Source organism: Equus przewalskii, chromosome 1 (assembly GCF_037783145.1).
Source record: "Equus przewalskii isolate Varuska chromosome 1, EquPr2, whole genome shotgun sequence".
Classification (NCBI taxonomy): Eukaryota; Metazoa; Chordata; class Mammalia; order Perissodactyla; family Equidae; genus Equus; species Equus przewalskii.
In genome coordinates, this window is record NC_091831.1 from 99,371,759 (window position 1) to 99,398,776 (window position 27,018).

The following is a 27,018-nucleotide window of genomic DNA, read 5'->3' on the forward strand; positions in this document are numbered from 1 at the left end:
TTCTGAAGCCTGGGCCACTACTTTGTACAGATAAACAGACTTAACTTTCTGCTTTCTGAAGAGCTTTAAAAGCACTCTTGCTGTCTGTGTCTGCTACTCCAGAATGATGTGACCTCTGCCTCTCGAATTGCACATACTCCTATTTAGAATATAGTGTTCTGTTTCTTTAGCCTAAAATTTTAGTTCGCCTTGCAGAGCCTTGGGCACTAATCTCTTCAGAACCAAGGCTCTGAATAGTTAAGAAGAGGAATTGAATTACTGAAAACATTGATCATCGTCTAATTCCTAACCCTCCTTTGTCTCCTGTTTCCTCAACTATAAAATCACAATAATTCCAAAAGTTACTTCCTAATACTGCTGTGAGGATTAAATGTGCTCATCAGTGTACAGTCCCAAGCACATTGCCTGGCGTATACAATCATGTGCCGCATGACGACGTTTTGGTCAACGTGGACTGCGTGTACCATGGTGGTCCCATGAGATTAGTACAATATAGCCTAGACATGTAGTAGGCTATAGCATCTAGGCTTGGGTCAGTACACTCTCTGATCTTCTCACAACAACAGAATTGCCTAACGATGCATCTCTCAGAACATATCCTCATCGTTAAGTGACCCATGGTTGTAGTAAGCACTCAGTAAATGTTAACTATTTTTATTATTTAGTATTTATTGAAGTTGGCTTTATGTTCCCTACTCTTAGTTTAAAAAATAGAATGAGTGGAATGTTTTGTGTTTTTCTTTCTCAGAAAAAAGCTAGAGTTGCTTTTTTTATGGTTCTCAATTGATCTCCCCTACCCTATGGCTATATATAAAATACGGGTTCTCTACCGTTTTCTGCAAACCTATCTTTTTTAATTAATTGAAAAAATTAAATACTTTATCATTGGGGGAAAATAGTTTTGCACATTTAGAAAATTGGAAGCTGGTGAAAAGTACGGGGAGGAAAAATTGTACAAAACTCCCATCCCAGAGACAACTTGCTATTCACATCATTTGAGTGTATTTCCATTCATACTGGATGGAACCGTTTATTTCTTTATATATTTATCTGACTGGGATCATACTACGTATAGTTGTGTTGTCACCTTTCATTCAAAATTGTACTCTGAGCATTTTTCTCATGTCATTAAAGATTTTCAAAAATTGTAATTTCTACTATTTTTTCATACATGTACCACTATTTATTTAACCACTTTATCATTGTTGGATGTTTAGTTAAGAGGATATGAGCGTTTTAAAAAGATTTTTGATACATTTTGCTAAATTACTTTGCCCAGTTTATATTCATACTGTTTATGTATGAATATTTCCATTTTACCTCACCCTTAGCAGCACTGTTTCATAATTTTTAACCTTGTCAATTCGATAATAGACACAAATGACGTCTCATTATAATTCATATTCTCTTTGATAAAGAGTGACATCAAAAGTGGTTTATATGATCATTCAGACCCCAGATTTTATTTAAGGTTTAGGTATCTCGTTCTAATAAGTGTTCACCTGCAGACTTCACTTTAGAGCATGGTGTTGCTTGGTATTTCTACCAAGAGTCCCAGAGTATGTGCTGCCTCAACACACCTGTTGATCAGTTCTTTATTGGAATTATTTAAAGTTCTTGTGGGACAGCTATCTCCATTTTTATTTCTATGGCATAATGTTGGCAAATGTGACTATTGGAATGTGGAGACCTTTTCATTGCATCTGTGTACGTATATTAGAAGTACCCACTTATCAAAATGTAACTCAGAACTACCAGTTTTTGAGTGCCACTTCTGTGCCAGAAAGGTGTCAGCCTTTGACACACATGATTAAACTATCTGAAAATAGAAGTCTGGCTTTCTTTTTCTCTGGCTCGTATAGTTTATTCTCTGCCTCCTGCCCATATTTTCTGAGCACTCAGATGCAGGCGGGTGGACTGTGCCTGCCCAGTGTCTTATCGTTGCTGTGGAAACTGAACTGTGTCAATGCCTGGGTCTTTCCCACACACGGCTCTTCAGCCACACCTGCTCTGGTTTTCTTTGTGCATGTTCTCTGGGATTGAGGATCCTGTGTTTCTCAGCAGTTCCATCATGTGATCCTTAGTGCAGTGTTTCTGTATCCGCGCCAGCCTAACAAATGGGTGGATGTTTGCATAATAAAGTTTCCTTATTTCTGCTGACTGCCTTACATGGCAGAATCCACCTTTACCTAGAAAACGAGTATCTAGGCAACTTGCTGCAATGATCCCCTTGATAATTAAGTTTGTCTGGTTTTTGTTAACTGCTTGTATACTAGTTTTAGCCAGGAGAGAACACTAATTCTTTCGTTCCTGTTGTCTTACCAGAGTCTACTTTACTCCTTGGTTCACTGCACTGACTCTTACCTCTTAATCAAATGAAAATACACTCTGCCATCAAGTCCCTGACATTCTTTTAGCCTCCATAAAGTTTGTCCATCATATCTCACTTTTCTTCACACCTGCAGGGGTTTCCAGGTTAAGGGCTTATTGGACTGTGAAACTGTTTCTGAGAAGGCCACTGCATAAAGTAGTATATTGCATTGTGTACAGGACTTCTGTTTCCTGCTCTCGACAAGGGCTGGTGGCCTGGGAATCAATTTGGCTTCAGCGGACACAGTTGTCATCTTTGACTCTGACTGGAACCCCCAGAACGACTTGCAGGCACAAGCCCGAGCCCATAGAATTGGTCAGAAGAAGCAGGTCAGTGGTGAGCGACTTCTGGATGTGGCTTGGGGGAGGAGGAAAGAAGGAGTTATTGAGCCCTTTCAGGGTGTTTGTAAAATGCCTTTTTTTCCTATTTTGCTGTCATTTCCTGAAGGGTAGGTGTCTGTTTCTTAATTAGTCCAGAGAAAATGTCTTTGGGGCTAAGATGAACCTGTTATGGAACTATTCTCTTTCACTGTTTGAAAAGTATGTCACCAGTGACTTTCTGGTTTACCTCAAGAAAGAGATATGATGAATAGACTTAGAACTGAAGTTTTTCTCTATTTTAATAGGGAGAAATTGTTAAATATTCTAACGTTGTTCAAGATGGTCTGTTGTTATTATACGTGATAATGTTAGCTCTGAGCTAGGTTGAAAAGTACATGCTTGTTTCCTTCGTATATGAATCTCAAAGTCTGCAGTAGTATTGGGTAACTCATAAATTTCTCACTCAGAGATTCAGTTTTGGTGAAACTTTCCATCAATGAAACTGATTATTCTTTAGCAAGATTTTTATCATTAGAACAAGGCTGTGATAACAGTTCTTTAGAGGCAGTATTATTTAAGAATGTAACCTGCAGATAGTAAAAATATTGCATGTACTTAAGTTGCCTATTTGGCTGGATGGCTTACAGTCATTTATGGTAATAGCAAATCTTTTTTTATTTCTCCTCTTGGTTTTAGACAGATGTACCTTTTTTTTTTTTTTAGTCATCAATCATAAGCATAACGTTTCCTTTTCCTACAGGTAAATATTTACCGCTTGGTTACAAAGGGGACGGTTGAGGAGGAGATCATAGAACGGGCCAAAAAGAAGATGGTATTGGACCATCTGGTGATTCAGCGCATGGATACCACTGGTCGGACAATCCTGGAAAACAACTCAGGAAGGTCCAAGTAAGTGCCAGAAAGATGGGGGAAGTGGGAAGAGTCAGACTGATTTTGCATCAACCTTTGATAGAATTCATCCTTCTAATAGGATTCTCTAGAACTGACGTTAGTCTGTTAGTTACCTGCAAAAGGCCAAGCCAAGACCACAAGAAGACGGCATTTTCATTTTATTTTGTTTTCCCTATTTTTCCTTTTCTCTCTCTTTTTTTTTTTCCGCCTGTCAGCCCTCTGCTTACGTGTTTTCTCTTTCTTTCCTGCCCCTCTCTCTTGCCTTTTGCTTTTGGCTGTACATGTGACATATGACACAGCAGCAGCAGTGGCAGCCGTGTGCACCCCATTAGGCTTTGATTGCAGCACGATGTTGCCTTGGACTTTTTAGCAGTGAGAGTGCACCAGATTGAATTGGCAGCTGATTTCTTACTATTGGTAAAAATGTTTGTGTGGATATTGTTATTTTTCCTATTAAAAACAGAACATTATAGAAGGGAAGTAGTCAAGTTCGAATTGGCTTTATTTGGAAGCACAATATTTCTCCTGTAGAGGTTGCATGTTGACCAAGTTGTTGAGGGTCTTCCGTGGCAGTCCTGCAGCTTCTCTTAAAGCTGAAATCAAGTGAGCCCTTACTAAACACATTCTTTATAGACAATTTTCCATTCAAGAGGAGCCAAATGGAAAAAGCTTGGTTCTTTTCTTTTGGACCAGAAGTGAGGAGGTTGAAAATTCTTGGTGAATGATAACTTTCTGAGTCGAAGGACAAAGAAATGTTTTCTTTTATGTTGTTCGTTATCTTTCTTTCTTAACCATGTAGTAGGTGAGCAAGCAGGAAAATAATTAATTTCCTAGTCTTCTGCTGAGTTAGGTTTACCACCACAGAGTCATCCTGTGAATAAAAAAAGAAAAGAAAAAAAGAAGAAATATTTCAGAGATCATTTTTCTTGGGGCAGAATTTATATTTTCACCCTTTATGAAGGATACATATTCTGTAGAACTCCATTGAGGTTGACATTCCTAAGAGATTACAACTATATTTTACTTCTACAGCTCAAATCCTTTTAATAAAGAAGAGCTGACAGCTATTTTGAAATTTGGAGCAGAGGATCTCTTCAAAGAACTTGAAGGGGAAGAGTCAGAGCCTCAGGTAATTAACAATGTAGAAAATGTTTTTTGACAAGTATTATCTGTGAGAGTCTACATTTTTCTGGAAGCAGATTGAGTCTGTGTTAGAGGCTTGTATAAAGAAATAGTAATTACTTGAAGGACATAGCTTCTTTTTTCAATTCTGGAGCTCAAAGCTCTTACTAAATTGAGTAGGAAAGAATGAGAAAAGCATTTGAGGATGCTGTCTTTGTCTGTTTTTATTCCATTTTCTTGTAATTTCTGAAGTTTCACCTTGTCATTTGTATAAATAATAGTTTGAACTTTGAGGTGTAAAGGATGTAAACCTGAGTACTGTAGAAGTAAATGGAATATCAGAAAGGAGGTTTAGTTTATTTGTGCCAAACACTTGCAGTCAGTGCTGATCACTGTTGCCATTTTACCGTATTTGGGTTGCTTTTTTCCTTTAGGAAATGGATATAGATGAAATTTTGCGTTTAGCTGAAACGAGAGAGAATGAAGTATCGACAAGTGCGACAGATGAGCTTCTATCACAATTTAAGGTATGAAAAGCATTGTGGGAGAGAGTCCTCAGCGTTGATTCATTAACTATTAATAACTAAAGTCTGTGAGTACTTCCTGTGTGTGAGGCACTGTACTTTTATCTTCATCTTAATTGACTCATATCTTCAGTATCATTCTCTTGAGTTCCGAGTATGCTGTGAGTGTAGATTCGGTCTTCCTCATGAAGGTAACCACTGAAGTGGTCCATCCTGCTCAGAGTCAGTGAGTAGAAAAGTTGGTGAAGAGGGCTGAGAATATGCTGTCAGTGGATAGGTGGAGAACTAGATAGTGTGGAGCTCTGGGAGAAGAGGAGGGTGGTAAGGGAGACATTAATAGAATCCGATGACAAAGGTCAAAGGTGTGAAAACAGAAGGTGACAGTTGGGAAGCTCTTGATAACTTGGTGGGGTTTTTTTTAAGAGCAATTACAGGGTGCTCAGTGGTAATATGATGTAACAGAAAATTATGTGAGATCAGGACTAAATGCAGAAGCTAGGCACCAGATGAATAGGAGGTGGCAGCGTTGAGTATAGACATTAAAAACCTTAGTAAAGTGCACAGTGAAGGTAATTTATGAGCCTAGAAGGGCCAAACAAAGTAAGGTTTTTGAAAGATGTTACCAGGTTTCTAGGTTTTTGGAAAGAACTTGAGAATAGGGAGACACCGAAGGTTCTAAGCAAAGAAGGAAAATTTGATGACACATTGCCCCAGAGGAGACTGGAAGGGATAATCAAAAGCCTAGCTGGAGGAGATGGCTTTTGAAAGAAAAAGGAAAGTCCACTGTAGGGAATGGGAGGGGAGAGAAGATGTGGGAATTCCAATTGGTGGTAAAGTAAGTCAAGTATTTGCTGGAAGTGGAAAAGACTTGGGATGGCCATAGGTGGGGCCAGGAGTTGCTGGGAGGAGCTTCATAGGGAGTGAACTGAATTCCGAAGATAGAGTTTCACCTTGGAACCACTCAGCAGGGTCATAAGACTTTCTCCAGCAATACTTGAGGTCAGGGAAATTGGATCAGTTGGCGATCCCAAGGTGGGAGATTGGCTTGGGAGGTGTTGGAGGTCAAAGTGGCAAAGGCTTTCCAGGTTCAAGTGAGAACGTGATTGAAAGGATTGGCAATGGGCTGGTTGCCTGCAGGTTAGTGAAGCAGGGGAGATGTGGAGGTTGTAATGATGGTTAAGTGTGGCGGAACCATTAGGATTAAGGGAGAAGTGAGTGAAGTGTTCGGAAGGAAGCAGTATTGTGTGAAGAGGTCCAAGGTTGGCCACAGGTAGACGTTATGTCAGTGGAAGAACAAGGAAGGAGCTAAGCGTGTCAGAGAGCTCTAGGACCAGAGTTATGTGTCTGAGGATGTAGAGGACGGAGGTGAATTACTGCTGTTTCAGCTGGATTCAACTTCGATGACTACTGCTCCCTTCTTAAACAGACGTAATCTTGACGGTGTCTTGGTCAGAGTATCATATGATTATTTAGGTCTAAAAATTTCTGTATATTACAGGTTAATCAAAAGCAGTCAGCACATTGCAGTGACTCTTGCCTTACTAAAGCCCTTTTGGCCATTATGTTTCAGCACCTGGGCAAGTAATCTGATTAAAGTAGGAGTCGGCTAACGCTAGGAGCTCTCTGTTTCTGGAGTGATGCAACTGAGTGGACTTTAATTTTTCCTGATGATCCTTTTCTTTTTTTTTTTTACCCTAGTGTAACGTGTTTGAAGGGCAGCAAATATTTTCTTGTGACAACTTAAGATTTCCATTTTCTTTCATAATAATGACCAACATATGTATAACCCTTACTATACTTTAAGTACTATTTTAACTCCTTCAGTCCTTACAACAATCCTATGATGAAGTAGATACTAGTATTATCTTCTTTTGTAGATGAGGAAATAGGCACAGAGAGGCTAAGTAGGTTTCCTAAGGTCACACATAGGTGGAGTTGTGATTACATCGTAGGCAGGTGGTCTGGCCTACAGTCTGACTCTTAACCACTGTGCCACCCTTGGAAAAGTTAAATTCCCAACTGTATGAACTACCAACATATATGTGTATTTATATCATTTTCATCTAGCTGTTTTGAAAATCAGGTCTAAAGGAATTTATAAACAGTGCTTAATTTAAGAGATTGGTCAGATGATGATTTTTTTTTTGATGAGGAAGATTGGCCCTGAGCTAACATCTGTTGCCAGTCTTCCTCTACTTTGTATGTGGGATACTATCACAGCATGGTTTGACGAGTGATGTGTAGGTCTGTGCCCAGGATCCAAACCCGCAAACAGCAGGCCGCCAAAATGGAGTGTGCAAACTTAACCACTATGCCACTGGGTCAGCCCCAGATGATTCATTTTATGAAACAGAAAAATGTTAAATTTTCAATCTCAGAAATTATACCTCTTGTTTTTTCTTGGAATTTAAAAAATCTGGTTGTAAAGATCACGATATCTTTGTTGGAAGTTAGAGATAATTTTGGCCAGAAGTCATGAACTTCTGTGTTCACTGACGGTCCAAGTGACTTTGAGGGATGGAATCTCCGAAAACTCTTTTGTACTTCATTCTAGTCACAAAGGCTAGGTGGAAAGAAAGAAAAAGAATGTGGAGCCCGGGCCTGGGGCCTGCCCACCACTGCTCAGAGGCTGGCCAGAGTGTGGATGTTTCTGTGTGGCCATTGTGTGAGTTTTGAAATGAATGCACTTAGATGGTTTTCTTTGTGGGATACATACTGTTTCAATACAAATAGATATTAAATATTTACAAAGTAAATGGAATATTCTTCCAGGTTTGAGTGTTTTGCATTTTATGTTCTGATTTTCGTTCTTAAGACTAAAGAGCACTTTTGAGCAGATGAAATCATGATATACCTTTAGCTTCTATAATTTTGATCAAAATGGATAAGGAACTAGTTAGCTACATGACAGCTAGTACTTTGAATTATACATCGTTTCAAATGAGCTCTATTTAGTAGCAATTTATAATTTGTAGAACTTTAAGTTCATAAGGGATTAGTATTAGGTATTCAGCGTTTTATAATCTAAATAAATCTAAATGTTCTAATTAGTATCATTTATTAGAAAATGTATATAATTTGACAACAATTAAAAGTTATAAGACAATTTATATCTTTATGTCTGTTTCCCTACTTTTCTGTAAAATTTCTGATGAACTTAAGGGTTTGGCAAGTTGATTTTGGGGGAAGAAGGGAGAGATTAGTAGCAGATTGATTATTTGGTTGTCTAATATCGTAAAAGTTCTATTGTTATTCTTACCATCTTACACTTAAAATACTGGGTGAGTTGGTGGTTTAGCAGATGGTGTTTGAGAAATTGTCAGACAGTGGGTTCTCCATTTGTTTTAAGGTTGCCAACTTTGCAACAATGGAAGATGAAGAAGAGCTGGAAGAACGTCCTCACAAGGACTGGGATGAGATCATTCCAGAGGAGCAAAGGAAAAAAGTGGAGGAGGAGGAGCGGCAGAAGGAGCTGGAAGAAATTTACATGTTGCCTCGAATTCGGAGTTCCACTAAAAAGGTGATCAAGTGAGATGAAAGATATGAAAGTACTTTTTATGCTCTAAAGGCTACCGAAATGCTGATTATTCAAGCAAGAGGCCCTGCACTGTTGCCCTGACTTGTAGGGTTCCAGGGCGGAGCTGAAGGGAACCTCGCAGAGGAGAATGGAAAAATGCACAGGGCTCATGTGCTTACCTGGGAGACAGTGATCTGTGCACACTGGCTCTTTGTGAGTCGGCTGAACAGGATCTGAGTTTGACAGAAGTTTGCATTCTGCCGTTGGAATTAGGACCAGTAATCCTAACAATTTTGTTCTAATTGACAGTGCCTTCAACTTCCAGAGTCAAACCTCTTTTTGCCTTTGTTTGTTTATAGCACTTGGTATAAATACTTAGTAAGAGATTATATAGCTGTAAACAAAGAACATACACATACTTTACAGCTTACAAAGCCCCGTCACAAGCACTCTCTAATTTGATTTTTGCAACAACATCAAAGTAGGTAGGACAAGTTTTCTTACCCAGTTTGTTGGACATGATAGACTCAGGTTTGTCCAAATGGTGGTAAATCAGTATTGGCTAATAGTAGCTACCATTTTTTGAGCACTAGCTGTTTGCCAGGCATCATTTTAAGTGCTTTTACGCTTATTGACACGTTTAATCCTCATGAAAACACCCTGTATTATAGGTACTATTATCCCTATTTTACAAATTGGAAACAAAGGCACAAAGAGGTAAAGTAACTTGCCCAAGGAAGTAAACATGAGCCTACAGTCCAAATATTTTTATTCCAGTTCACTTATCATTACATTTCAGTATGTCTCTGGAAGTATGGATATCTCAAACAGGTCTTCCTTCATCACATGACATCTGCCTCCTTATTTCTTAAAGGAAAATGGAATTGGCTGATGTGATGGGAAGTTCTAAGTACCAAAGAATTAAGATGGGCTGATCTTGGTACTTAGACCTCTTGCACCTGGCACTTGTTATAATTTGACTTTGCATTTTCAGGCTCAGACGAATGACAGTGACTCTGACACTGAGTCTAAGAGACAGGCCCAGAGATCCTCGGCCTCTGAGAGTGAGACGGATGACTCTGATGATGACAAGAAGCCAAAGCGCAGAGGGCGTCCCCGAAGTGTGCGGAAGGACCTCGTAGAAGGATTTACTGATGCGGAGATCCGAAGGTTGGTGGAGGCTCTGCTCTCGCTGGAGCTCTTGGGAGGGCGTGATGTCAGCCTTGGGCTGATTGGATCCCTGACGTTTCTGACAGGGTGGGTGGAGGCTAATGCCTAGAAGAACGGCAGGAGAGACTGGGTCCCGCCCCACGTCTCCGGGGTGCCGCTGCTTCCTCCGAGATTTTCCTCAGTTGAGCTCTTTTTGTTTCCAACTGTTCTGTGCTTATTCTGAACATTTTCACAAAGAAAGTCCAGCCAGGAGAAAAGAGACAATAGGAGGTAAACCTGGGCTGCAACTTTCTTTTTTGTTTTTAGTCAAGAATATGAATACATACATGCATATGTATTTGTGTGTGTGTCTGTATAAATAAAAGAAATAGTATAAATACCAAAAATTAAAATGATACAGATAAGCCTCCCTCCACCTGCCGCCACCCTCTATCCAACCCCCCCCCCCCCCCCAATCTACCCCTATCAGTGCTGGTATCAGTTTGGTGATGATTTGGTTTGGTTGGTTTTACACAACATACCATTCTGCAGCTTGCGTTTTTTCCACTTAGAATCAATTTTACCTCAGTCCTTATTCCACATTTGTTGTGTCCGATTCACACCCCTCTGCCCGCCAAAAAAAAAGATCTAAAATTGTTGCTTCCAAACCATTTTTTCCCCAGTTTCCGTGTTATTTTTTTTAAAAGGCTGAAGAAAATAGAAAATATGAAGATAGCTTTATGGTCTAATCCATGTTATAATTATATCAAATAGTCCTTTTAAGTCAATATATTTGAAATCATAAGGTCTTTATTTTCCCCTAAATGTTATATGTATTCTTTTCTTTCTTTGTTTAATTTATTATGCAAAAATGTAAATACGTACAAACATTGATAAAATAGAATATAAATCACCCCTACGTACTTATCATCTTAACCATTTTGAATTTGTCGTCAGTCTTGTTGTATGTGTATCCTACTTCTGTCACCCCTTTCTCCCAGGATTATTTTGAGAAGAATGTGTTTTCTGCTGTAGTTGGGCAGAGTGTTCTACAGATGTTTGTTAGGTCTGTTTGGTTTAGTGTTGTTCAGGTCTTCCATTTCCTTGTTCTGGAATAGATGTTAGTTGTTCTTGTGAGGGGGAGTGGAGTCAAGAACGATTTATGGTGACATCACTTCTCCCTTAATTCTGTCAGTTTTTGCTTCATGTCCTTCGGGGCTCTGTTGTTGGGTGTCAGTGATACGTCTTCTTGATGGATTGGCCCTTTTATCATTATAAAATGTCCTTTTTTGTCTTTTGTAACAATTTTTGTCTTAACTTCATTTTTTAGTCTGCTAATAGTATAGCCACTCCAGCTCTCTTTTGAGTATTGTATACGGGTGTTGTGGATCTTTTTTTGTTTCAAGCTATTTGTGTCTTTGAATCTAACTTGTATCTGTTGTGGACAGGCTATAGTTGGATCATTTTTTTAAAATCCTCTCCCTCAGTCTCTTCCTTTTGATTGGAACCTTTAATCTCTGTTGAATGCAATTACTGATAAGGTAGAATTTACATCTGCGTTTTGCTCTTTGTTTTCTGTGTGTCTTGTGTCTTTTTTTTTAGTCCTTCAGGTCCATTACTCCCTTCCTTTGTATTACATAGGTGTTTTTTAGTATATCATTTAAATTCTCTTGGTGTTTCTTTTACTATATTTTTAGTTATTTTATTAGTGGTTGCCCTGGAGATTACAATTAAAATATTAACTTAGAACAGTTAAGTTTGGATTAATACCAACTTAATTTCAATGATACATTAAAATTTTGCTCCACTATAGCTCCATTCCTCCCCCTTCTTTTGTGCTATTATTGTCACACAAATTCTGTCTTTACACTTTGTAAGCCCATCAACGTAGTTTTTTAATTATTGCTTTATGCAGTTTTTAAAAATCAGATAGGAAAAGAAAAGAGTTACAAACGAAAATACATTTATACTGTCTTTATATTTATTTACTCAGTATCCTTACTGAGGCTCTTATTTCTTCATGGGGATTTGAGTTAGTGTTTAGTGTCCTTTCTGTCTGCAGGACCCTCTGTAGTATTTCTTTTAGGGCAAGTCTGCTAGCAACAAATTGTCTATTTTTGTTTATCTGGGAACGTCTTAATTTCTCCTTTGTTTTTGAAGGGTAGTCTTCATTAAGTTCAACTTCTGGACTTCCTCAGAGAACATTTCCATTGGCTGTTTTTTTTTAAATGGGCAATACTTTCTTGTTTCTTTGTCCCACAATTTTTTGTTGAAAACTGGACATTTTCAGTAAGAATGTGGCAAGCCTGGAAATCAGATTCCCCCTGCCAGCCAGAGTTTGTTGTGTTTGCTGTTTGCTCTGTTACTGTTTGCTTGTTGAGTAACTTGCCAGACTAGTTCCGTGAAGTCTGTATTCTTTGTCATGTCATTTGAAGTCTCTGCTCATTTAGCTTAGTGATCAGCTAATGATTGGACAGAGATTTCCTTAAACGCCTTGATCCACTAAGTCTACCAGCCTTTGTCTGAAGGGCTCCCTGTGAACGTTGGGGCATGTTTTCGGTGTTCGGCAGGCAGTGTACCACTCTGCCTTATTCTTCGGTTTCTGCTTGCGTAGAGCCTCAGGGCCAGCCAGAGGGGAGAGATGAACAGCTTCTCAGGTCTTTTCCTGTGCAAGCACATACCCCTACACATGTCTGTGCCTTCTACATTCTCAGTACTATGTCAGATTTTTTCAAAGCCCCCTGTGGACATCTTTCCTCCCAGTTTTTCCTTTTCAGTATTTGGTCAGTCTGTTGATAGCCCTGACTGGTAATGTTTCCTCAGGCAGCTGTGGTGTTAAACCTTTGCCTTGAATTGTTTGTGGCCAATGAACTATGACCAGTGCTCTTCACACAGGTCAAATGAAGACAGGTCTGAGATTGGAGCTTCTCAGGGTGGAGTCAGGTCAAATAGCGCAGTTCTCTGGGGAAGGAGCTTCTGGGGAGCTCCAAACATGTTCTGTCACTTCCAGTGGCTGCTGCACTGCTCCTTTGCACTACTAATGTAGTTGCACAAGTGTTGGTTTTCAAGGCTGTCACGGAAGTGGGGAGAGGGGCATGGGCCTAGAGCAAGTTAAAATGCTGGAGAGCACACTGTTGTTACTGAGACCCAGCCATTTTCTTGAATAAATGCCCCTTAGATGGCTGTAAACCTTTGGTTAATTTCCAGAGTGCCAGCAAAGTTGATTTTGACAATTTTTGTCTGTGCTTTTGTTGCTTTTATGGAGGAGCAGATTTTCAGAGATCCTTACTCTACCATTCCAGAAATCTTTCTCCATCTCAGGATTATTTTGAAGTAAATCCCAAAGGTCATATTATTTCAGATGTAAAATATTTCAGTATATATCAAGAAGGAGAAATGTAGAGTTGAGGAATAACCCTCAAATTCACTTTTCGCTTACAACACTTGCCTAATCCTTGTATCCATGCTGCCTCTGTAGTGTTCTGTCTTATCTGGTGTCATATTCACTCCCATTTTCTTCAATTGCCGTGCCTCTATTTCCGTTTTTCCCCCATAGTATCTCTCTTGTACTGTTAGCTGACCAGATTGTTTTAGTACTTTGGCCTGTTACAGTGAAGCCCTTTATGTCTAGTGACATCGTGCTTTTTAGTGAGAGTGCTAGTGGTTAGCTGTAGGGAGGGGAGCAGGTGACATGTGGATTGGTGTATAGCATGGTTTAGGGTAGAGACGTTTGAAAGGATAGATTGGATCTTTGGTTGGAGACAAGGTTGGGCAGAAGGAGTCAGCAGTTTCCTAAGTTTCGCCTAAGATGTTTTAAATCATATATTTATTTTACTTTGCCTCGTTCCAAAAAGTATTTGAGGCAGTCCTAAAAAATGTCATGGTTGTATTATTGACCAGAAAATAATGAGAAATATTGCAGTATGGAATTGAAAGTAACAGTAGTGGACTGAGTAGGCCAGTTGACTGTGTTGGGATTTTATCATAAGAGTTATGGTGATTGAATCATCTGTTACTTATTGAACTCCATAAACTTGTACTTCTGAAAAGGATAATATTGTTACAGTTAAGTCACTGTTCTCAGTTATGTCCCTAAGCATTTTCACCATCAGTCACTGAGAATAAAGTTCATCTTTAGTTTGAATGGATTTCTGGCCCTCATTATTTTAAGTTGGCCATTTTCAAAGGCAGTCAGTGTTCATTCATTTAGTGGCAGTTACAAGGATTGGGCTCTGTTTTTGACAGTTTGCATGCTCGTACAGTCATGTGCTGCAAAACAAGATTTCATTCAACGATGGAGAGCATATACAATGGTGGTCCCATGAGATTAGTACTCTGTAGCCTGGGTGTGTAGTAGGCTCTACCATCTGTTTGTGTAAGTCCACTCTGTGCTGTTCACACAACGACGAAATCGCCTAACTGTGCATTTCTCAGAGTGTCTCTCTCTCATTAGGCAACACATGACTGTATTTCATCACAGGATATGTTTGCATTAACATAGCTGAAGTCTCTGTTTTTTAATGTGTTTTATTTATCACGTTCTTAGGTTCATCAAGGCATATAAGAAGTTTGGTCTCCCTCTTGAACGGTAAGCTTAGTAATAGTTCCTTGTCTGCCTCTTATTCACTTTTATTATGGAGCAGTTTCTTTTTTGGTACTATTTTCCATTTAAGGTCGGCCACCTTTTGACAGCCTGATTTTTAGACATTAATGTATTCACATGCTTCCTATGATTTGGAGATCAATGAAACATATTGTAGAAGTAACTGTACTTTGCTTCTAGGAACATTGCAGTGAATGAGAGTACGCTGGAAAGGAAAGCACAAGGAAGCAAACTAGTGCAAACGGTTTTTGGGCTCTTCACCTGCTACCATTATTAGACAGCCTATTTAGTTATTAAAGAAAGCTGAACCCTTTTCCTTCTGTGTTTTGAAAATTACTTTGTTTTGTAGACTATTCCAAGGCACAATTATTTTTTTATTTTTCTTTTATTTTTGAGGAAGATTAGCCCTGAGCTAACTACTGCCAATCCTCCTCTTTTTGCTGAGGAAGACTGGCCCTGAGCTAACATCTGTGCCTATCTTCCTCTGCTTTATATGTGGGATGCCTACCGCAGCATGGCTTTTGCCAAGCGGTGCCATGTCTGCACCCGGGATCTGAACCAGTGAACCCTGGGCCGCTGAGAAGCGGAACATGGGAACTTAACCGCCGCACCACCGGGCCGGCCCCAAGGCACAATTCTTTATAATGGGAAATGAATAAGTTACCCCAGTGTTGCTGGAGCCTTGGAGTGATTAATAAAGGAATGTAGGGAAAAGTGTGTTTGCAGTAGCAAGCTTAGATGAGACCAAGTGTTATCTCATGACATTAGAAAAGTGGGTGCAGGGCCTTGAAGTGTCCCTGTATTTGTCTTTCCTCAGGCTGGAGTGCATAGCACGTGATGCTGAGCTAGTGGATAAGTCTGTGGCAGATCTGAAGCGGCTGGGTGAATTGATTCACAACAGCTGTGTGTCAGCGATGCAGGAATATGAGGAACAGCTGAAAGAAAATGCCAGTGAGGGTAAGTCAACTTCGGTGATTCCCCGAAACCTCGCACTGTGTACTGGGATTTCTGCTGCTGAAGGGCCTTTTTTAGAACAGACTTGGATCTCCTGCATCTCTATTCCTTTGAGGCGTGTATGCTGACCCACCTTTATGTGAGCTCAGTGCTGTAAGATCCCAAAGATTTATTCACAAACGAAGTTGATTTGCAGAAGGTGCAGGGTAATGAGCAAGATGACTGGTTTCTTTTTATGTTGCTATAGAAAGTTTAAATTGATTTGAATGACGTGAGGACCTAGTGGGCAAAGCTGAGCAGGTACAAAATACAGCTGTATTTTGGCTGTAAACGAGGACATCATAGACCACAAGCATCAGTAATTATCTTCTATATATGTATACCTATTGTTTTGTTGTGGCAAATTTAAAGGATTTAGAGAATTGTGATAATAAAATATTGGAGGAATATTATAATCATTTTTCTTACAGTGAGATTTTCATGGCACTATAAGTTGTTGTGCAGTCATGCGCTGCATAACGACTTTTTGGTCAGCAATGCACTGCATGGATGGTGGTGGTCCCATAAGATTAGTAGCATATAGCCTAGCTGTGTAGTAGGCTATCCCATCTAGGTTTGTGTAAGTGCACTCTGATGTTCCTACGATGAAATCGTCTAACGACAGTTCTCAGAGCATATCCCTGTCGTTAAGTGGCACGTGACTGTAATTGGGTGTGACCTGTAGTGTATTTTCCGTTATACCCCAGAAAGTGTTTTTGCCTGTCCTCTAATAGTAGGAGGTCTGGGGTGGCTTGTGAGGAGAGAGCTCTGAAGTCATTATTATTAAAGGACATCCTCATAGTTGAACCTCAAACAGGGAGATGAGGGTGTTGTCATTCCGGTTCACTGGTACTGTGGTCCATTTGTACCATTTCTCCCATTCTTGTGTCACCCTTCACTACTCTAGAAGCTGCTCTCAGGGGGCTCTCTCCGCTGTGGTTAAGTGTTCGGGCCCTGGAGGCAGCCAGGTTACCTGGAATCTTGGTTTTGCCATTTCTTATCTGCAAGACCTGAGACAAGTGATAGCCTCTCAGCAGTCTTGTTGGCAAAATGGAGTAACAGTACCTCCCTCAAAAGGTTTGGATGACTACTTGAACAGTTCCACACATGTGAAGTGCTTAGGTAGTGTCTGGCTTGCAGTATATTAGCTATAATTATTAAGTAAAAAAGTTGTGCTTTGGGAATTTCTTTTTAAGGATATTATTGAAGGTAATAGAATTTAAAAAGTCTTAAATATAGAAAAAAATTTTAAATGTATTTTCTTTTTGTGAAAGAAACTTGGTTTTGTTTTTTTTTTTCTTGAGGAAGATTAGCCCTGAGCTAACATCCACTGCCAAGCCTTCTCTTTTTGCTGAGGAAGATTGGCTGTGAGCTAACACCTGTGCCCATCTTCCTTTATTTTTTACGTGGGACGCTGCCACAGCATGGCTTGATGAGCAGTGTGTAGGTCCGCACCTGGGATCCAAACCAGTGAACTCTGGGCCAGTGAAGTGGAGCACGCAAACTTAACCACCATGCCACTGGGCCTGTCCCTAAAAGAAACTTTTAAGTAACTTGAGTGGTTTGGACAATGATTCAAATATGTGCTTTTTTTTTTTTTTAAGATTTTAATTTTCCTCCAACAGTCCCCTGGTACATAGTTGTGTATTTTTAGTTGTGGGTCCTTCTAGTTGTGGCATGTGGGACGCTGCCTCAGCATGGCTTGTTGAGCATTGCCATGTCTGCGCCCAGGATCGGAACTGGCATAACCTGGGGCCGCCGAAGCAGAGCACTCGAACTTAACCACTCAGCCACGGGGGCGGTCCCCAAATCTGTGCTTTTAATAGTACCCAGGATATATCCAAAAGTAAACCTCAAGTTTACATTTTTTTCTTTTTTCATTGTAATTGTTTCAAATAAGTATTATAATCACATGGCTTAAAAATGAAAAACAGTTATCCCTATTTCTTATCTCTTTCTAGAAATTTAAAAATACATATGTACAAAAAAATGAATGATATTTTTTCCCCTTTTAACACAGATGGTAGTGCAGCATGCATGCTGCTATACCTTGCTCTGTCCTTCTCTCAGCATATTTTGGAGATATTTCCTCCTCACAGTGCCCTTCCTCTCACGTGCCTCTCTCTGTGGGGTTCACATTCTGGATCTGACTGCTTGCCTCCTCCTGGCATTGCCTGTTTCCCTAAGCCTGTATTGCCTGTAAACTGGTGTTCAGGTATTCTGAGTCCAGGCTGACATTTCCAGTTCAAACGTAAGATTATCGATACCTCTTTTCTTAAGCTGAAAATTTTTGTTCCTGAAAATGTTAACGTAATCGTGTATTTGTCTTGTCTTATAACATGTTACCAAATATCAATACCAATCTTACTGTTAACAGTAAGACTTTTCAATGCAAAGTTTGATGTCTTTGCATTTCTTTTTGTGCTTAGAATACATCCCAGTATCAATGTGCAGTCAAAATACTAGGTTTTAAAATTATTCGAAGTTGTTCTTTTCTCTTTGTGGTTATCCCACCAACTTAATATAGTTTAGCTTCTTTCATTTTTATTTAGTTTCAATTTTTAGGGATTACTTTTCTCATTTTGATTTAACTTTGTTTTTTTAATCATGTAAATCATTTGCATGGTCCAAACTCAAAACTATAAAACAAAGGAACATTTGGAGAATGATGCTTTCATCCCAGTCCTCCAGTCCTATTCTCTTTTCTCTCCCATAGGTAACCGTTTCTATGAGTTTTAGATTTATCTTTCCATTGTTTCTTTTTAAAAATTTAAATCTGAGTGTGGGTATATTTCCTCTCTTATACAGAAGATAACGTACTGTGTGTTCTGTTCTGCACCTATTTATTTTCACATATGGCGAGCACTGCATACATTATGTAGAGATCATCACTCCTGCCTTGTACGATTGCAGTGTTCCGCTGTGTAGCTAGATGTTAATCCATACTTTATTGTTCCCTACTAATGACTATTTGGGTTGTTTTCAGTCTTTTACCATTATAAATACAGCCACAATGAATAAATAGTTTAATGAATATGCGATTTCATATCTCTGCCAGCATAGCTTTAGGATAGATTTCTAGAATTGGAATCACTGGGTCCTGCAGAAAATGCATATGGAATTTGGTTAGATATTGCCAAATTCTCTTCCAAAATCTGGCACCACTTACAATGCCACCAGCAATGTATATGTTTACAAGCCTCACAAACAGAATGTGTTGGCAAATATTTGGACTTTTGCCAAACTGATAGGTGAGAAGTGGTATCTCGTTTTTCCTTTAATGAGCAAGGTTGTGCATCTTGTCTAAGGGCCCTTTGTGAACTGTCTATTCATATGCTGTGCCCATTTTCTTTTCAGCTATTGGTCTTAATTTTTAGAATCTTTTTTTGATAAAAGTTGCCAATTTTCTTCTCTAGTTTGTGATTTGTGTTCTTACTTTGCTTATGGTATTTTGTGCAGAAAACTTAAAAATATTTTTACAGGGGCTGGCCTGGTGGTGCAGTGGTTAAGTTCGCAGGTTCCGCTTCGGCGGCCTGGGGTTTGCTGGTTTGGATCCCGGGTGCGGACATGGCACCGCTCGGCAAGCCATGCTGTGGTAGGCGTCCCACATATAAAGTAGAGGAGGATGGGCACAGATGTTAGCTCAGGGCCAGTCTTCCTCAGCAAAAAAGAGGAGGATTGGCAGCAGATATTAGCTCAGGGCTAATCTTCCTCAAAAAATAAATAAATATCTGTTAAAAAAAATTTTTATGTAGTCAAATTTATCAATGTTTTTTACCCTGTTGTGTTTGTATTTTGAGTCAGTTAAAAACGTGTTTTCTACTCCCAGGATATAAAGGAATTCACGCTGGTTTTTTTCACTCTTGTGCTTTTATGTGATTTTTCATTTACTTTTATATCTCTGGATATAAACTTGGAGTTTTTTCCTGGTGTATCCAGTTTTATTTATTTTTTCTATATGGCTACTGTTCATTAAAAATGGTGCTGCCTGATTTTTTTTTTAAGTGCTGCATAATCTGTCATGATTATACAGTATGTGTCCTGTTAATGAACATTTAGCTTTCTACTCTTTTGCTTTACCTTGTTGTGATAAATTATCTTTTTCTATGCATTTTGTTCTATACCCTCTCACCAGCAGTGAATGACAGTGTCTGTTTCCTCTTAGTCTCACCAACATAATATTATCAAATTTTTGAATTTTCCCAACTTGATAGGTTAAAAATGTTATGTGTAGACATTTAATTTGCATTTCTCTTATCATGAGTGAGGTTGAGTATTTTTCATATGTTTTGGAACCATTTGTATTTCCCTTTCTGTGAATTGTCTCTTTATCCTTTGCCCCTTTTTCTATTGCAATCCTTTTATTTTTCAGATGGGGAAACTGAGACCTAGAGAGGTTAATAACTAGAATTGAGAGGGGGAAAAAGGAGAGGGGAGCAGTTTGTTCAGATTTGGGAATAAATATCAGATTTCTCATTTTCAGAGCAGTGTCTTTCCCATTTTACCACATTCTGTTCCAGCTCTCATCAGTATTGTTGGGAATAGCATCTGCAAGTGAAATTGTAATGGATTACATGAGAACCCCTAAATAATTGTTTATAATTGTAGTACCATTTCACTAACTTGAATGTTAAAAAAAAATGAAATCTTTCTCAGGCCCTAAGGCATCTTTCCTCTCACAGATGAGTACCATTATCTCATGGATTTCAACTTGGACTCTTTGGTTAGAGTTGACTGGGTTTAATTTTTACTTCTAGGATTATTTTAATTTGAAACTAGGGAGAGGGTAACCTTTTCGTGATGTCTTTTGTTTATCATTTCAAATGTGTTAGATATTAACTTGACCTCATACTTTTTTAGTAGAAAAATCTTTAAAACACTTAAAAAAAAACCCTGTCTTAATGGGATACTTAAAAAACAGGAAAAACTTAAGCCATTAATATTATTCCTTCAGAATCTTCTTTTGTTAATTTTATTAATTTTAGAGCCAAAGTCTAAAACAGGAAGATTAAAATACAATTATAAACACTAGTGGATTAAAAAATTCTAAATCTTAAAAAACTGAGTAGTTTAGAGGTTATTTTACAAACATGAACTAAGAAAATTTTTTGCTTTATGGATTATATCTTTGAATTAACAGTAAGCCAGAGATGTATATTGAGGGAGGAAGAGTTCAGAGTTTGCTGATCTGTGTTTTTGGGGAAACTTCAGCAAATTCTCATGTAACTAATGTGAAATTGGTATTCTTTAGGGAAGGGACCAGGCAAAAAGAGAGGCCCAACAATCAAGATATCAGGGGTTCAGGTTAATGTGAAATCCATTATCCAGCATGAAGAAGAGTTTGAGATGCTGCATAAATCTATCCCTGTGGACCCCGAAGAAAAAAAAAAGTGAGTGTTTCATGTGCTCATGCCTGGATGGTTGTGTCATAAGAAAATAGATTTGAAGTTACAGTTATATTTAGTTATGTAGCGTTTTATTGTCTTAACATTGCAGAATACTTTGTCCGTGTTCATTTGTGTTCATTTTCAAATCAGAAAGACTCCTCCTCTAATGTCCTCCCTTTTTTTGAAATCCCTTTAGATACTGCTTAACCTGCCGCGTCAAAGCTGCACATTTTGATGTAGAATGGGGAGTGGAGGATGATTCTCGCCTATTGCTGGGAATTTATGAACATGGCTATGGAAACTGGGAGTTAATTAAAACGGATCCAGAGCTTAAGTTAACTGACAAAGTAAGTCACTGTGATGCTGGAGATTTCTATATTTGTTGTTTAATATTTTTATATTTATTACTTAATTTTATCTATTCTCTTGGGGTCGGGGGATCAAGTTGGAAATTAATAAATTGGTATAATTGTAAATTCCTGGGATTTCTTTATCCTTGGAAATGTTACTATCTTTAGTGGCGTGTGGCACTGTTTCATAGATGCAGATAATAGCCAGGGGAAATTTTTGGGAAATTATAGGAGAAATCTTAAAATTCTGATTTTTATTATAGGTCAAATTTCATTGCAACAAATGCCAGGGTAAGATTATTTATAATAAAAGCATTCTTTGGCCTTAGTTCTTGGCCCTTTGTTTAAAACAACCGTGTTTCTGTTCTACACAAAAAGAAAGAATGAGCCACACCTTGGTATTTTCTGTAATGGAATTAAACATTAGCTGTACTTCTCCCACAAAATCGAGCCTCCCACCCTATCTGTTGCAAATCAGGCTACCAAGTAGTAAGGCCGTGCTCAGAGCTGTAAGCAGGGAAAGCTGACTGGCTCAAATTTTAGTAGGATGCGCTCCATGTTGTGCTCCTGGCAGGGCTTTTCCTGGCACGTCAAACAATGCTCATCCCATGTGCAATGTTCTGAGAGGGTGACAGCACCCTGCCATAAGCACTGAGACCAAATCCAGTCTGGCCTGAGAGGTCCAGCCGTGGTAGCAGGGATGGATCCTGTCCTGGCATAGCTCAGTGCTCTCCGCAATGCTCTAAGAAGCATTTCAATCTAAAACGAAGCTTTAACCTAGCTCCAGGGATTCCCTGCTCCTGGAAGGAGGAAATCCACGACGGCTGGGATGCTCTAGCAGATGAAGCCAACAAGCCCCTCCTACCTGAGTTGTTCTACCCTGTTAACAGCACAGGTAGGAGCCAGTGGGAGAGCTGGATTTCTCCATCCCATTTTGTAAAACGAGAACGGCTCATAAGGGATTTTCAGTGACTGGGAGCCATGGACATGAGATAGGATCTGAGGCTTTATCTGTATTTTGGGTGGTTGGGGAGGGAAAGGACTGCTCAATTCTTTGTTGTCTCCGTTGATCCTGATCCACTAACCGGATGTGGGTGGTGGTGGGTGCTTCTCTTCCTTTCCTGTTGAAGATTCTGCCTGTGGAGACAGATAAAAAGCCTCAGGGGAAGCAGCTGCAGACCCGAGCGGACTACTTGCTGAAGCTGCTCAGGAAGAGCCTGGAGAAGAAGGGGGCCGTGACAGGCGGGGAAGAGGTGAGTGCGGCTGCCAGATGGGCTTCTTTCAGGGGACTCAGGCTCCAACCCTGCAGAGCCTCAGGGTTAGAGTTAGGGCAAGAGAAAGGATGTCCTCTCGTGCTGCACAGAATGGTACCTTCTCGTAGTCAGGTGTTGCTTTTGAGGTTCCTGTAGTGATGGTTTGGTTGGTCGTAATAGAAATGCTCATTTAATAATTGACCTAAACATTTTGGCAACTTTCTTATAAAACCCATTCTCCTCAAATATTGCCTCAGAATAGTCCTCATCTCTCCCACTGTCACTGGTCCAGATGAACGCTTGCTGTTTCTGTATGTTGCTGTTTCAATTTTGGAACATAGTTCCGGTTATTGTGCGAATACCGCTTAGTTTTCCTTTTGTTAGAGCCAGCTCTGGGCTCCTTGTAATAATGGGTCCCAGGGACAAAATGGCTAATTAGAATCCACAGTTAATTTGGAAACTGGACTTCAGTTAGGATTGCCTTACTTGCTCAGTGAAAATACCAGCTGAGTTGCTAATGAACTCATCTGAGCTTTATCTCCTTTTATTTCCCCAACTTATCATTTCAGTTCAGGCCTAGAAGGATGGGAATCTCATCCTAACTCCACACTTGGCCCTTTTTCACGTAATAGTATCATAAGTAGTGTTATTCTCTGGATAATACGTTGAGTATGTACTATAAGTTAGGTTCTGGAGAGACAAATTAGATCATGCTGAACTTGTAGATAACTGTGTCATATTTGATTGAGTAGATAAATGATATTTTAACCTTGTCCTTATTTTTACATATAGCATACTTCTAGGTTTTTTAATATTACTATTAAGTTTTTTATATATTATCTTTATTTGTATTTGGTGCGTGAGATGTTTTTCCTGCTTTTGAATTATATCTTTAGGCTGAATTCCAAAAAATGGCATCACTAGGTTCAGGGATATAGATGTTTTTATGTGGTATAGGATGTGGATAGGCCTACAGTTTCTTTTTCCTTCTTTGCCCCAGGTAAAAATGGTTGCACTCCTTTGAATTTCCTCTGAACTTTCTTGTTTGATTTGTATGGCTGCTACTGTTTTGAAGCATCATGATGTTATTTGGTCATGCTTTTGAGGGACTTGATTTGTAGTTTTATCATCATTTTCTCTCCCTTTCAGGCCAAATTAAAGAAGAGGAAGCCTCGAGTAAAGAAGGAAAACAAAGCCCCCAGGCTGAAAGATGAGCATGGAATTGAGTTTTCGTCTCCTAGACACTCAGATAATCCATCCGAAGAGGGAGAAGTAAAGGTATGAGGCTGGATTTCGGTTGAGGAGTTTTTTTAGCTACATTTATTCTGCCAACTGATATAAAACCATGTGAAATGCATTTGGTTTCCATGTAGAGTAGATAAAATGGAAATAGAATATATATATATTTTTGTTGAATCTGTGAGAGAGGAATATAGTTGTTCATTTCAGTCAACAATTGCAAATTCATAGAGAATGGAAGTAAATAAGGGGAACCATGCAAATTTCAATGTTAAATGGCAGTTGACACTCAGCCTCGCTGTTGAGAATGGTAGGGAGTGGCAGGGACTGTGGTTAACCAGGGGGCTCATGCCTAATGCAGAGGGGGCAGCTGCCATGCAGTTCAGTTCCTTGTTGGGCTAAACAGAATTCATTTGTGGGTCAGGTTTGGCCCGGGGCCTGCCAGTCTGTAACCTCTGGTCTAAGAAAAATGAAAAAGTACATTGGTGTCATTCCATGTGTTGTTTCAGTGAGTGACAACTTTATGGGATTTTATTGCGTTACCCTTTGAATGCAGTTGTACTTTGAGATTAGCTCCAACGATCAGCACTGGGTACAGGAACTAGCATGGATGTGAGTCATGCATACATGAATTCAGATACTAGCAGCTTCACCAATTACACGCTGACTGGGACAGGTGTCTAATCTCTTTGGTTCTCAGTTTTTTCCATCTGTGAAATGGGAATAATAGTGCCAATATTGAAGGGTTGCTTTGAGAATTAAAGAGACGATGTAAGTGAAGAGGATCCACCTCTACAGCCTTAGCTGTTTTTTACAGAGAATTTAGAGTTGTGTGAGTTGAGGGCTCTAAGGGCATGTGCTTGAAAACAAGCTTCTAAGTGTAGGTGCAGTGATGAGCCATGGAGGACAGTGCTTTTCCCCCCAGAAAGTAAACAAGTAAATACAACGTTTGTGGCAAAAGCTTATAGCCCTGTTTCTTTTCCAGGATGATGGCTTAGAAAAAAGTCCCATGAAAAAGAAACAGAAGAAGAAAGAGAACAAGGAGAACAAGGAGAAGCAGATGAGTTCTAGGAAAGACAAAGAAGGCGACAAGGAGAGGAAGAAATCCAAAGAGAAGAAGGAGAAGGTATTGATGTTAGTTTATTGAGATTCTGCAGCCTTTGAAACTCTCTTCCAGAATTTAGAGATAGAATGGGGTTTGAGGGCTCTGAAATAGGCATCTTTTTATGGGTGTGTGCAGGAAGGAAGGATGGGGCTGTCAGAGGGATGCCTGCACCACTTCCTGCGGAGAGGGGACTGCAGGTGTGCAGTGCTCCTTAACATAGAAAGCCTTTACTTGCTCTGTATCCTGTATGTCAGAGGTGGGTGTTTGAATGAGATAGGACAGGTGAAACAAGCTGCATCTACAGGCAACTACTTGAAATATGCTCTCAGATTCATGGTAGAAAAGCACAATCCACAGATGGCTTTCAATATTTGAAGCATTTGGAATTCAAACCAAATACTATCAAGAGTTAAGCTTTTGGAGTAGAAATGAATGAAAACCCCTGCTATTATATAAGCTTCACTTTGGGGGTTTTATGACGTTCATTCCAAACCACAGAATCCTGGTACAGTGTTGCGTGTATGTTTGCTGACTTCTGATGAAATTATTTTGCAATTAATCCTTAATTGTTGTTAAAACATACAGGCAACGACTGTAATTCCACCATCCAGTTATCTCTCCAGTAGATTTCTTGATGAATACCTTTGGAACTTTTGTGTTATGCAGTAGGAACAAATACAAAATAAAAATCAGACCAGGCTATTTGGGTAGCCTTTTCTCCCCACTTAGCCAATATATCACAAACAACTTGCCAAGTGAATAAATAATTGGTGAAATCATTTTTAAGAGATAAGGAAGATTCCAGTTGGTTATGACATCTTGGAAACAATTTAAGTCTCTCGTATTGAAATTGCTTTCAAATATTTAATGTTATAAACCATACTGTGACAGGTATCTTTGCATTTGTGCTTCCATAGAAAGATTTTCTTTTTTTAAGGTGAAACGTTTCAAAACTAAGAGCACAAAGAACGATTTAACAAAGATCCATTTATCCACTACCCAGTATTACAGCTGTTGTTGACATTTTTTCATGTTTACTTCAAGTGGCTCTTTTTGGCTGCTGTATTTTGTGTTTCATGCAAACATTACCGATGCTGTTGAAGCTCCCCTTATTATTTCTCCCGACTTCATGACTCTCCCTCTCTTTTCTCTTCTCCGTAACACTACTCTGAAGTTGGTTTGAAGCCTTCCTGTCCATATTTTATACTTTTATTACATATTTTATAATCATAAAACGTAGTATTGTTCTATGTTTTTAAATGTTCATATTTGAAGTCATTTTTTATATATCTATATCCATCCTTCTGTAGCTTTTCATGGATAAATGAGATTTATCCATGTGGATTCATATAGATTGTAATCACTTACAATATTTTAGTTAATGCACATCCCCAGATCAAAGTGTATATTCATTTATAAGCTGTTGATAAAAGTTGCTACGTGATACTCTACAAGAGCTCTGCCAATTTACAATCTTAACCTCTTGATGTCATTTTTGTGCATTTATGGATGAGGGAATAGAAGCCAAAATAGCGTTGATGAAGCTCACGTTATAATTGGATATGTTTAGAGACAGAAATGGGAATGATGTATGCTTAAGCTGCTAATCAAATAGGTTTGTCTTCATGATGTCTCAGAGGACTTTATTTTACTTTTTTAATAAACTGAGGCCATCGTGTTTACCCACTGTAGCCATGTGACATAGGTTAAAAAGTCCAAATTGCAAGGCAGGATTGCACAAATGACAATGACTCCTTGTAACTCTTTTTTAAAAGCCTAAAGGTGGTGATGCCAAATCTTCGAGTAAATCAAAGCGATCTCAGGGTCCTGTCCATATTACAGCAGGAAGTGAACCTGTCCCCATTGGAGAGGATGAGGATGATGATCTGGACCAGGAGACATTCAGCATAGTAAGTCCTGAAATTGAGGGACACTGGTGTCTGCAGCCACGATGCTTGCTGCAGCTCTGCCTTTCATAGGTCCAGCCACACAGCCTCAGTTGGTCTAAGCACTAAGACATTACTTTGGAAAAACAGTCTAATATCTGAAGACCTTGTGCTCTGGAACAGGCTGGTAGGAAGAGATTTTCTTACTCTGTCTCTAGTGAAAAAGAATTTTAAGGAATGGATTTCATGTCTTGTGCTGCTAGTTGGAGAGGCTGCAGGGGCCCTTA

The 27,018-nt window shown here is 39.2% G+C and overlaps 1 protein-coding gene across 12 annotated transcripts in view; it reads left to right on the forward strand.

Moving 5' to 3' along the window:
• The window catches only part of CHD2 (chromodomain helicase DNA binding protein 2), a 112,557-nt gene that overhangs the window by 64,830 nt on the left and 20,709 nt on the right, over nt 1-27,018 (forward strand). For all 12 annotated transcript variants that reach the window (XM_070618731.1, XM_070618711.1, XM_070618742.1 and 9 more), the window contains 14 exons: nt 2,551-2,700; nt 3,452-3,600; nt 4,636-4,732; nt 5,160-5,252; nt 8,599-8,769; nt 9,761-9,936; nt 14,462-14,503; nt 15,336-15,475; nt 20,763-20,901; nt 21,095-21,245; nt 22,379-22,501; nt 23,651-23,779; nt 24,726-24,866; nt 26,621-26,755. In XM_070618731.1, the coding sequence (XP_070474832.1) occupies nt 2,551-2,700; nt 3,452-3,600; nt 4,636-4,732; nt 5,160-5,252; nt 8,599-8,769; nt 9,761-9,936; nt 14,462-14,503; nt 15,336-15,475; nt 20,763-20,901; nt 21,095-21,245; nt 22,379-22,501; nt 23,651-23,779; nt 24,726-24,866; nt 26,621-26,755 (1,836 nt within the window). The remainder of the gene's footprint in view (nt 1-2,550; nt 2,701-3,451; nt 3,601-4,635; nt 4,733-5,159; nt 5,253-8,598; nt 8,770-9,760; nt 9,937-14,461; nt 14,504-15,335; nt 15,476-20,762; nt 20,902-21,094; nt 21,246-22,378; nt 22,502-23,650; nt 23,780-24,725; nt 24,867-26,620; nt 26,756-27,018) is intronic.